Genomic DNA, 12,132 nt, shown 5'->3' with positions numbered 1-12,132 from the left:
TATATGTGTGTGTGTGTGTGTGTATGCATGTACATGCAATTCAAAATTCAAATATTATATATATAGTACATTATTTATTGTATTACATTATTATTTATTATATTTTAAATATATTACAAATATGCATGAGAAAAATATTTAAAATACTTAAAATGTATACTTTTAAAAATTGCTGTCAGTGTATCAATTTCAAGTAATATTTTAATTAAGAAACTTTAAGAAGATTTATTGGAATAATAACCTAAATAGTTACATTGTTTTAAATAGTTCAGTATTGTGTTCTTCATCTCGGTTATCTGTAAGAAATGTACTTGGAGAGCAAAGATAACAACAAAAAGATCAACGCATGAATACTCAGGAGACAACAAACACTCATTAAATCTTTTTTAATGTAAGCCTATATGTGGACTAAGAAATGCATTAATCCAACTCAACTGCTATACTTGTTGGCTTAAAAAAGTGCATTGTATAGAGTATAATGCATAATGAGAATACATTTTTTACTCTATCTAAGAACATTGTTACAGTTTGTATTTGATCAGAAATGATAAAGACCTCAAGTTTTCCTGTGTTCTGCATGCGAACATTTACTGACTTAAGCACTTTCAAAGAGCTTACAACAGCACAACTAATTTGCATAACATTGCACTTTGGTAAGTCACACTGTCCTTAAAATGATTTGGATATCACTGGAATATCCTGCAGTATCCTAGAGGACATAAACATTTTTTCAGAAAAAAAAAATCAGGAAATACTTTATTCTATGACACTCTAACAGTTCAAAGGAGATCTAAAGGAGAGTTACTGGAGCCATCTGTGGAGAAGGTAAGTACCGGAGTGATTTCTATTCTACAGTACACTTGAATTGTGCTAGTCCACCTCTATAAAACCCGTCAGAATGGAACAATATGATGAATAGCAGATGCTGGGATCATGAGAAAAATATGACTGTTTGATGTTTGGGTGCAGTTTTCTGAGCCTGCAATCATTCCTGTTACTGTGTTTCTCACTGACCTTTCTACAGTCCTTATCAGTAGTGGGGTTATTGGTGATCTTGAAATGGTTGAGGTCGATTACTTCCTTCATCTCATAGTTGTCCCCGCGCCTCTTGCAGATGATTACAGCAACATCGAACAAAAAAATATGTCTGCAACATCGACGCGTCATGTCACGGCATGAAAGTAAAAACAAGAGTGGAGTGGTGTAAAGGTTTTTGCCTTAAGTCTCACCTGTCCTGCCTCCGATTGTCCACATTTGACACCAAACGGACTTCACCGTCACCCTTCGGTCTTCCATAAGAAAGTAAGCACTGGTTCTGTGAAGGGACATTCATGGACAGACAGGAAAACGATGATGACATGAGTAAACTGTGCTTTTAAAAGAAGAGGTCATGTTTATTATGTACTACTTACCAAATTCTCAATGGATCTCTGATACTGATCAATCTCTCTCAGAGTTTCAACGTCTCTTTTCACCTCATTTACATACTGGGCTAAGTCCTGTTTAATGAAGGAAGATTAATGCACCAAGATTAATTAACATATCATACATATATTAATTTATGGGGGGGGAAATCAACAGGACTTTACTGGAAGCATTAAATTGATCAAAAGTAAATCATATATTTATAAAAGAGGTAAAATAAAAATGTAACAGGCAGTCAGGTAGATGAGTTCAGTCTCTGTCTGAGCAACTCTCACAGCTCTCATCCGGCTAAACCAATCAACACTGAGATGATAATTCAAACAAATTAAATCATTGCAGGCCTCTGTTCCATTACGGCATCTCACATAGCCATTAATCTGCTTTCCTCCCACTCTGCCAGTGAGACTGAAATGAGCCGTTGACATCACTTCACATACTAGAACCCCATAATCTCATCGATATTAAAGAAAACATTACCAAGTGTACGCAGGGATGATCTTATGCTGATGTCACAGGCTAAAGAGAAATCAAGGCTGGTAATGAGTGTGACATCTTAGGATGAGAGTTTTGTGGCTTTTAGTCTATGTGTGTTAGGATTGAGGCCATCAACCTTACATTGACGAAACTGCACAGTACTTCCTAGTAGCCATTCGTGGTTCATGATTGCCAAACATTCAGGTTCAGGAGGAAATACATCAAACAGGGAATAAAACTGCACTTGCAAAGACATTTTATGTGTTCTTTAAAGTCCCCATGAAATCAAAATTAAAGTTTTTTGGGTGTTAGTATCAATATGTTAGTCTTAAGGTTATCTATAAGGCAGTGTGCTCCAAAACAGTGACAAAATTTGCATTTAGAAGATATAAGCATTCAAAGCTTGCAGTTCGTCACTTCCGCCAAAACGGCTCAACTATTTTTTTTTGACGTCACATCGTACTTCAGCTTCTCATCAAACTTTCTGTCCAATCAAGGCCTTATTACATTACTCCCAAAACCCCAAAAAGATGTTCTTTGTCTTGATAATTGGCGTCCAATATGTCTTAATAATGATTACAAAATTTTAGCCTTAATTTTTGCTAAACGTCTTTAAAAAGTAATAGATGCTATTATAGATTAATCCCAGTCTGGTTTCTTACCGGGGAGGCATATTTCAAATAATATTAGATTAGTGTTGGATCTTATTGATTACTCTGACTTAATTGTAGATGAGAGCTTTATTTTGTTTTTAGACTTTTATAAAGCATTTGATTCTGTTGAACATAAGTTTCTTTTTCTTGCCTTAGAAAAGTTTGGTTTTGGTCCTTTTTTATCAAAGCTATTCAAACACTTTATGCAAATGCAAACTGTTCGATCAAATTGAAGACGGGCTCATCTACCAGATTTAATTTGCTACGTGGAATTAGACAAGGCTGCTCGATCTCACCATATTTATTTTTATTAGCTGGTCAACTACTTTCTGTGCATCTTAGGGCAAGCGCTATACAGGGCATTAATATTGGAGATAGAGAGATCATACTGAGTCAACTCACAGATGATACTACACTGTTTTTACGCAACTCTGTTCAGGTTTCTTTAGCTATTAATATTATTCGTTTATTCTCTCGGGCATCGGGCTTACACTTAAATATTCACAAATGTGAACTATTTTCAATCAAAAATTGTTGTTTGACAAACATAGATAGCATCCCAGTGAAAGACAAAGTTACTTACCTGGGTATAGTCGTTTCTAAGGATATGAAGAATAGATGTGTTGATAACTTTTCCCCGATTATGGAAAAGACCAAAAAGAAACTGAATCTATGGTTACACAGAGATTTGTCTCTCAAGGGTAGAACTTTACTTTCTAAAGCAGAGGGTCTTTCACGTCTAGCTTATTCTGCTACATCTCTTTATGTCGATGCTCAGACTTCCAAGACAGTTGACCAATGTTTATTTAATTTCTTATGGAAAAATAAGAAACATTATATTAGAAAATCTGTAGTTATGAATTCTTATGAAAAAGGTGGACTTAATTTCATCAGCTTTTCTACCCTTAATTATACATTTAAAATAAATGGGATTAAACAACATTTAAAAAAAGCCCACCTCTTTATGGAACTTTATACCAAATTTTATTTTTTCTAAATTAGGTAGTCTAAATTTTTTGCTCTTATGTAATTATAATCCTGACAAAATTCCTTCCAAATTATCTCACTTTCACAAACAATGTCTCTTATCGTGGTCTTTAATTTACAAGCATAATTTTTCCCCACACAGTTATATAATTTGGCACAACAGAGATCTGCTGTACAAGAATAAATCAATTTATTTTGATAATTGGGCTAAAAATAATATTATTTTGGTGAGTCAGTTATTCAATGACCAAGGGATTCTTTTAAAATATGAGGAGATTTTGTCACATTATAAAATCCCAATTACAGCAAAATAATATGCTATTGTTTTTGGAGCTATCTATCCCTTCTGGGATTATTATGTTTATGAAGGGTTTTAATAACAAGGTTTCTCAGATCTCAATGTATTTGATACATATGTTGGTAAATTATCCCTTACCACCAAATCAAATAATAGGAGCATTCGTGCTCTGTTCCAGAATGAGGTTGTCTCTTGTCCAAATGCCATCTTTTATTGGAACAGACATGTAGGTGAAATTAACTGGGCTAGAGTGTGGGTTTTGCCTCAAAAATTATTTTTGTACAATAAGATAAAAGAAGTGTCTTATAAAATGATACATCGGTGCTATCCCACAAAATGTTTTTTACAAAGGTTTATTTCTGAGGATTTTGATGTAAATTGCTCCGTCTGTGGTCTCCAAACTGAAGATTTGTCTCATTTATTTTGGTTTTGTGAATATACTAAGAATCTGTGGAAAAAGATTTTGAGTATTTTTTTGTGGTATAATTCCTGAAATTTCATTGAAATATGAAAATGTTATTCTGGGTTATACACATTTTGAAAGAGAACAATCAGATGTTTTTTTAATTACTCAATCTTATTTTGTTTCTCGCCAAATATTTTGTACACGAATGTAAATATTGTAAGTGTAAGCCTTTCTTTAACCTTTTTCTGGAAGAGTTAAAACTGTATATGTATTTGATTTCTGACTCTTCCAATAAGAAAGCTGTAAAAACTGTGAATCTTTTTAAAAGATACATTATTTTCTTGCTCCCTGGCATGTAGTATATTAATGTCATTCTGTGTTTCATATATTATAATAAAAAAATAAAAATAAAAAAAAAACTTTGTCCAATCAAATGCTCTCTAGAATCCGAAGCGCCCGCCCCCTACACTATAAAATAGACGCTGAAGCCGCGGCTGAAATCGGTCACTTGTCCACAGAATTAGTATTTTCTGTAAAGTGAATGGCACGTAGTGCACTATATAGGAGACAAGGAACCATTCAAACTGTGTAAATATGCTTTCCATTGAGGAAAAACAGAAGTTTGGTTTCGCGCTGTGTCACGCTAACCACCGCACCGCGCACACACTCTGCTCCAGTCCAGAGACACGATAGCACGGAGCCGATCACATGCGCGAGTCGGCGCAGACCACAAAATGTATCGGAGCTATTTGAATTCTACACAGAATGCTATATTTTATAGCAATATGGATGAGATTGTGGCTGGCATATCCTCTCAAATGCGGCTTTACGGAGCTCAATGGCTCTAGCCCAAGCTGTGATATAAACGAAGGCTATTGGCTATTTTAAAAAGGGGCGGGGCTGCTTGATATGTCCCGCCCTGTCTTCCTGTTTCAGTTCAAATGACATCAACACATAGAGTAACGCTGCTGTTTCTAAGCATTTCAGGGGATCTTTAAGAATTTCATGTCTTAAAATCAATAAATCTATACTTCCTGAAAGATTTTGCTGTAGATTCCATAAGAAATTTATACTTACTCTCATGGCATCAAGGGCTAATCGTAGGTTGCTCTTTTCTTTGTTGTCACTAGTATATTTCACCAATTCCTATATGAAAAATGAGAGAAAAATTACTTCTTACACCTCTTGTAAGATAAGCACGGTTTTCATTTTTGAAATAAATTTTGGAGTATAAAGTCATGATGATATGTTGGTACTGTCCAGATATCACACAGAAGGGGAAAAAAATCCTCATCAAAACAGTGAAATTCTTGAAAAGAAAGCAGTAGTTTGGCATATATTTTATTATTTCTTATTAGAAAACAATGAATATTTGAACAAAAGTACAGACCCACATGACAAGGGGAAAAATAGATATAATCACACATTTCATTAATTTGTTCCATCATTTTAGGTAAATCATGGCCATGTTGTATTAATATGCTCCCTTGTTTTAGTTTAGGTAAATTGTGGCCACAATATCTTGTTTCCACATGACGTGTGTGGCTCTGTACAGAAGTGCTTCAATGACTATTAATATTTGAATTTTTTGTCCATCAAATCATGCAGTATGGCCTACAAAGATTAAACTTTTAACAAATGAAATATTTTTGTGAAAATGTTAACAAATCTTTGAAAACAATTTGAAGCACTAAGAATTTGATGTGTTTTAAAGGGGTCATATGACATTGCAAAAAGAACATTATTTAGTGCATTTGGTGTAATGCAATGTGTTTATGCGGTTTAAGGTTAAAAACACATTATTTTCCACATACTGTACATTATTGTTTCTCCTCTATGCCCCGCCTTTGTGAAACAAGTCGATTTTTACACAGCTCATCGGTCTGAAAAGCGAGGTGTGCTCTGATTGGCCAGCTATCCAGTGCGTGGTGATTGGCCGAATACCTCAGGCGTGTGATGGAAATGTTACGCCCCTTACCATACTGTGATGCCCTGTCAAGCCGGAGCGACGAGACAAAAGCATTAAAACCCATTATAAACGAGGCATTTGTTGCATCCAGTGGGGACATAATTACTGATTATAATGATTTATACTGTCTTTTTACGCGTTGCGTTGCATCGCGCTGTGTAAACATAAAACCACGTCTGCATTTGTGATCGGAGAAACGACAAACAACAAGCGCTACTCTACACTGCTCAAAACTCGCGTTTGAATCGTCAGTGACATTCTTTAAATAGAAAAACGTACTTACAGGCTGTGAGTCATGAATCGCCAGACTGTCCTTGCAAAGTTGGAATTGCCCCACTTTATAGAAACAGACACCAGCATTATAGGCTATACTCTCCCAGGAAACAGTCCTCTTCCTCCATAAAATACGCTGCACACATCTGAATATTTGGGTTGAACTGTTCTAGAACAGTGTGGTAAATACAACTTAACCACTGATTTCTAGTCGTGTCCTCTTTTGGAAGACCAAACAAAGTAGTTTCGCTTTCATAACGAAACACACAGTGTCTTCACAACATGGTGGTGGCGGCAACAATACTACAGCAAGAATCAAATTTACGCCTTCTTTCTTTGCGTGAACATTTGGGCGGTGTTATGCAAATCTTCCCACATCATGACGTAGACATGTGGAGGCGTGTTAGAACGAGTTGTTTTAGGTAGGCGTGGTTGACTCTTAACTTTTATAAAGAATATCTCTTTGGATTTAAGACTTTAGTCTTTGCAACTTTACAGATCTTCTTTATGCACCAAGAGCTTGTAACACTCCAAAGAGAAAGGAAAAATTTAAATCGCATCATATGACCCCTTTAAACTAGATTTTTTGAAAGAGTTATGCTTTTCTTTATCTTGGTCACACAGTCACACATATGACCAAGTCAGACTTATGTTCAGTCCCTGTTCTGTCATGAAATGAAGACACAACATCATCATCAAAACTTCAAAACTCCTGGACTAGACTGCTTCACTGAAAACTTGTTCTGAAAATCCCAATGACAGAACAGAGTAACCACGGTGCCAAGTTTCCAATGTGCATGCCATGGCAGTTTTGAGGGAATACCGGACATTTTGATTTGAACCAGATTTATTCCACGATATGGAGAAGACCGTCAACAAAACCTTTTAAGATCCATGCTATAACATAACTAATTAACTTGATAAACAAATCTGGCCTTTGGATTTGTGCACAAAACAGCCCTGTGAGCACACAAACGCACTGGAAGAGAAATGGGGTTGTTCCAAGTGTGAAATCTGTGCAGCTCATCAGAAACATGCATTTGTTTTCAGAGTGCAATCGAATTTTGCTGGAGAGAGACAAACAGCCCAATCGCAGAGAGTAAACAAAGTGATTAGAAACATCACCACTCTTTCCAGATTTACATTCTGACCCAGACCAATGCTGTGACTTTGATGGAAGCTGGAAATGTTACGCCCCTTACCATACTGTGATGCCCTGTCAAGCCGGAGCGACGAGACAAAAGCATTAAAACCCATTATAAACGAGGCATTTGTTGCATCCAGTGGGGACATAATTACTGATTATAATGATTTATACTGTCTTTTTACGCGTTGCGTTGCATCGCGCTGTGTAAACATAAAACCACGTCTGCATTTGTGATCGGAGAAACGACAAACAACAAGTGCTACTCTACACTGCTCAAACTCGCGTTTGAATCATCAGTGGCAAATTCTTTAAATATAAAAAACGTATTTACAGGCGTTGAGTCAGAAGCGCCAGACTGTCCTTGCACTGTCCTTGCAAAGTTGGAATTGCCCCACTTTATAGAAACAGACACCAGCATTATAGGCTATACTCTCCCAGGAAACAGTCCTCTTCCTCCATAAAATACGCTGCACACATCTGAATATTTGGGTTGAACTGTTCTAGAACAGTGTGGTAAATACAACTTAACCACTGATTTCTAGTAGTGTCCTCTTTTGGAAGACCAAACAAAGTAGTTTCGCTTTCATAACGAAACACACAGTGTCTTCACAACATGGTGGTGGCGGCAACAATACTACAGCAAGAATCAAATTTACGCCTTCTTTCTTTGCGTGAACATTTGGGCGGTGTTATGCAAATCTTCCCACATCATGACGTAGACATGTGGAGGCGTGTTAGAACGAGTTGTTTTAGGTAGGCGTGGTTGACTCTTAACTTTTATAAAGAATATCTCTTTGGATTTAGTTTCTCTTTCATAACGAAACACACAGTGTCTTCACAACATGGTGGTGGCGGCAACAATACTACAGCAAGAATCAAATTTACGCCTTCTTTCTTTGCGTGAACATTTGGGCGGTGTTATGCAAATCTTCCCACATCATGACGTAGACATGTGGAGGCGTGTTAGAACGAGTTGTTTTAGGTAGGCGTGGTTGACTCTTAACTTTTATAAAGAATATCTCTTTGGATTTAAGACTTTAGTCTTTGCAACTTTACAGATCTTCTTTATGCACCAAGAGCTTGTAACACTCCAAAGAGAAAGGAAAAATTTAAATCGCATCATATGACCCCTTTAAACTAGATTTTTTGAAAGAGTTATGCTTTTCTTTATCTTGGTCACACATATATGTCTTTGACCAAGTCAGACTTATGTTCAGTCCCTGTTCTGTCATGAAATGAAGACACAACATCATCATCAAAACTCTGAAGAGTCTGGACTAGACTGCTTCACTGAAAACTTGTTCTGAAAATCCCAATGACAGAACAGAGTAACCACGGTGCCAAGTTTCCAATGTGCATGCCATGGCAGTTTTGAGGGAATACCGGACATTTTGATTTGAACCAGATTTATTCCACGATATGGAGAAGACCGTCAACAAAACCTTTTAAGATCCATGCTATAACATAACTAATTAACTTGATAAACAAATCTGGCCTTTGGATTTGTGCACAAAACAGCCCTGTGAGCACACAAACGCACTGGAAGAGAAATGGGGTTGTTCCAAGTGTGAAATCTGTGCAGCTCATCAGAAACATGCATTTGTTTTCAGAGTGCAATCGAATTTTGCTGGAGAGAGACAAACAGCCCAATCGCAGAGAGTAAACAAAGTGATTAGAAACATCACCACTCTTTCCAGATTTACATTCTGACCCAGACCAATGCTGTGACTTTGATGGAAGCTCATGCATGTGTGCCTGGGAATGTGTGTGTGAGGACGTGCGCCTAGACTCGTGTGCTTATATACTTAAACCTATAGGAGGTATAACATGGAGCAGGAGCTTATGGAGACCCAATTACCTACCTCACGGATGAATGAGATTTTAGTATTCGTCCCTGTATACCTACCAGTAAATCCTGCCCTTTTCATGCATTCATCATTATTTCCATCTCAGAACTCACTGCTAGTGGTGATCTGTACCTCTGCAGACACCATGAGCTTTGTAAGACCATTCATTTTTTATCTACACTGTCATTTTGAAAGTTATGACATCTGAATCTTTTTGTTTAGACAAAAATTTGTTCAGACGGAGTACAGTATTTAGTATCTACCCTAGTTGCCATAGTAATGACTTATGCATCAGCACAAAGGCAAGAAATGCAAGATGAAGAGAGGACTGAAAACAACATAACAAATTAAATAAGCGTCAGACTGTATTTGCTACATTTACACAATAGTGAATATGCAGTGTCTGAAACTCCTCTCTTGTTCGCTCATTTCCCATTCAAAATAAACGAATGCCACAGAGGAGCAATGTGTGACGTCACAATTGCAATCACAACAATTGCATGTTTTGGGATTTTTAGGCTATAAACAAATGCAAACATGCAAATATGCAATAAATAAATCAGATATGCTACAACGCTACAAAGATATATTGATAAGTTTGTTTGAGTCATTCCTGAGGAAGTGGGCACAATGTGTTTGAGAACAGGGCTGCCACCCGTCCCTGCTTTTGTTTATGTGTATGTGTATGTGTATGTGTATGTGTATGTGTATGTGTATGTGTGCGTGTATGTGTATGTGTATGTGTGTGTGTGTGTGCATGTTTATGTGGTTTATGTTTTTATGAGTTTTTTTGAAAATCTAAAAATGTAGAATGTTTCCTGTGAGGGGTAGGTTTAGGGGTAGGGTTGGTGTAGGGCAATAGAATATACGGTCTGTACAGTATAAAAGCCATTACGCCTATGGGATGTCCCCACTTTTCACAAAAACAAACCTGTGTGTGTGTGTGTGTGTGTGTATCAGGCCGTCTCTAACACTTGTGCACTCACTTCTGTCCTCATGTCTTCTCTGTCCTGTGGTGAAGGACCTCACGCCTACAAAACTTTAGCATAGACTAGTGCAGTAACTGTGATGATTATATTACATATAGGTATATATATAGTGACTTTAACAGTAAAATCATCTAGAAAGACTTGCTATGTAAGCTTGTAACTATTGGGGATCTTTTTACATGGTTTGCAATCAAGTTAATCAGTCTAGTCTGTTTGTGTGACACAATTTCTTTCTTGAAACTGTTAGTGAGGTCGAGTAGATTTGTTTGGTCATAGCACCTCTGGTGGTCATTTTAGGAAAAGTAGTTAAAAGGTTACGAGCAGATATATTTACAAATTAAATAATTTTGTAAGACCAAACATCATTGGGCCTTGGGTGAGGAATTTCGCTGTATGGAAATTTCACTAAACTTTTTTTTTTAATGTATTTTGTATTCCACAGAAAAAAAAAGTCAAGCCATACAGGTTTGGAATGATATAATGGCGTGCAAATTATTAAAATTTGGGGTGAGCTATCCCTTTAAAATACATCAATATGCCAAGACACAGACTCACTTCCTGTTCTAAATCTAGTTGGATGGAATCTCAAATCCACCAGGTACATTGATCTTGGTAAGTCCCAAGGAATGAGAGGAAAAAGTATTTTATTCTAGACCATTCTGTTCAATACGGTTAAAATGTACGCTACTAGTGCTGCTAGAGGGTTTGAGAGACTGACCTCAAATGTGACCAGATGGCTTCAGAATTTACCCTATCTTGCCAGATTTCATAACTTTACTATTTAACAACATTTACACCTTATAAAGTAAGTTACTTATCATCTGACAGTTGGCAAAACATTGCAAAAAGGTTCTTCAGTTAAAATCAACTTGAAATCAAAACTGGTCCTATTTATTCTGTTAATACATTTTCTAAGCCATTGTGCACAATTCATGGATGCAGGTTTTTATCTTCAAACATTTGTCTTCATAATCTTTAACTCTCCTCCTACATCTGTAATATATAGATCACTTTCTTAAACTCAATTCCCAATGGATAAAATCAAGTACCACCCTACATTTATTTGGATATCCTGTAATGCTCAGAAATGCATCAGATTATGGATGTAAAACGGGTTGTGACTACGGTTTCATTTTGACTTTAATATAATGACCTTTAGTATTGATTTGAACAAGCTGTACTTCATCTGAATTTTGTTCTCTGAACAAAACAGAAGAGTAAACCTTTCCTACAGCAGTAATGACAAATTAAGCTCATGTAGTGTCATTGTCAGAAAATAAGAGAAAACTAGCCAGATGGCTCCCCCATGTGGTACATATCAGTAAGACATCCAACCAGGGTCATTTCAAGCTCAGCAAAAATGTGATATGCTTTGTTCAAAGTGTTAAAAGAGGACAATATACAATGTTAATAGTGTGTATGTTACTGTACCTGAAGCAGTAGTGGGTATTTCAGCACTCGCTGCATGGGAACCACAAGTAAGTCTCTCAAAGTGAATTTCCCATTGTTGGCTCTCTTCGAACATTCCTGCAACACAAAATAAACTGAATCTGGAAAACAGAAGGCTCTACAAAACCTCAAAAGGAAATTATCTTTTAGCTCTTTGAGTAAGGGAAAAGCACATTATAAATATTATGATTATGAAATGAAAATGAAATATTATA

At 36.5% G+C, this 12,132-nt stretch overlaps 1 protein-coding gene across 1 annotated transcript in view; it reads right to left on the bottom strand.

Moving 5' to 3' along the window:
- Positions 1–12,132, bottom strand: part of vav3b (vav 3 guanine nucleotide exchange factor b) — a 71,646-nt gene that overhangs the window by 49,758 nt on the left and 9,756 nt on the right. The window contains exons 10-14 of the mRNA XM_016235452.1: positions 11,900–11,995; positions 5,321–5,389; positions 1,413–1,499; positions 1,230–1,315; positions 1,015–1,147 (exon numbers count right to left, since the gene is read on the bottom strand). Of these exons, the coding sequence (XP_016090938.1) occupies positions 1,015–1,147; positions 1,230–1,315; positions 1,413–1,499; positions 5,321–5,389; positions 11,900–11,995 (471 nt within the window). The remainder of the gene's footprint in view (positions 1–1,014; positions 1,148–1,229; positions 1,316–1,412; positions 1,500–5,320; positions 5,390–11,899; positions 11,996–12,132) is intronic.

This window comes from Sinocyclocheilus grahami, unplaced genomic scaffold (genome assembly GCF_001515645.1).
Source record: "Sinocyclocheilus grahami isolate Dianchi unplaced genomic scaffold, SAMN03320097.WGS_v1.1 scaffold467.1, whole genome shotgun sequence".
Classification (NCBI taxonomy): domain Eukaryota; kingdom Metazoa; phylum Chordata; class Actinopteri; order Cypriniformes; family Cyprinidae; genus Sinocyclocheilus; species Sinocyclocheilus grahami.
This window is presented reverse-complemented; position numbering and strand designations above follow the sequence as displayed.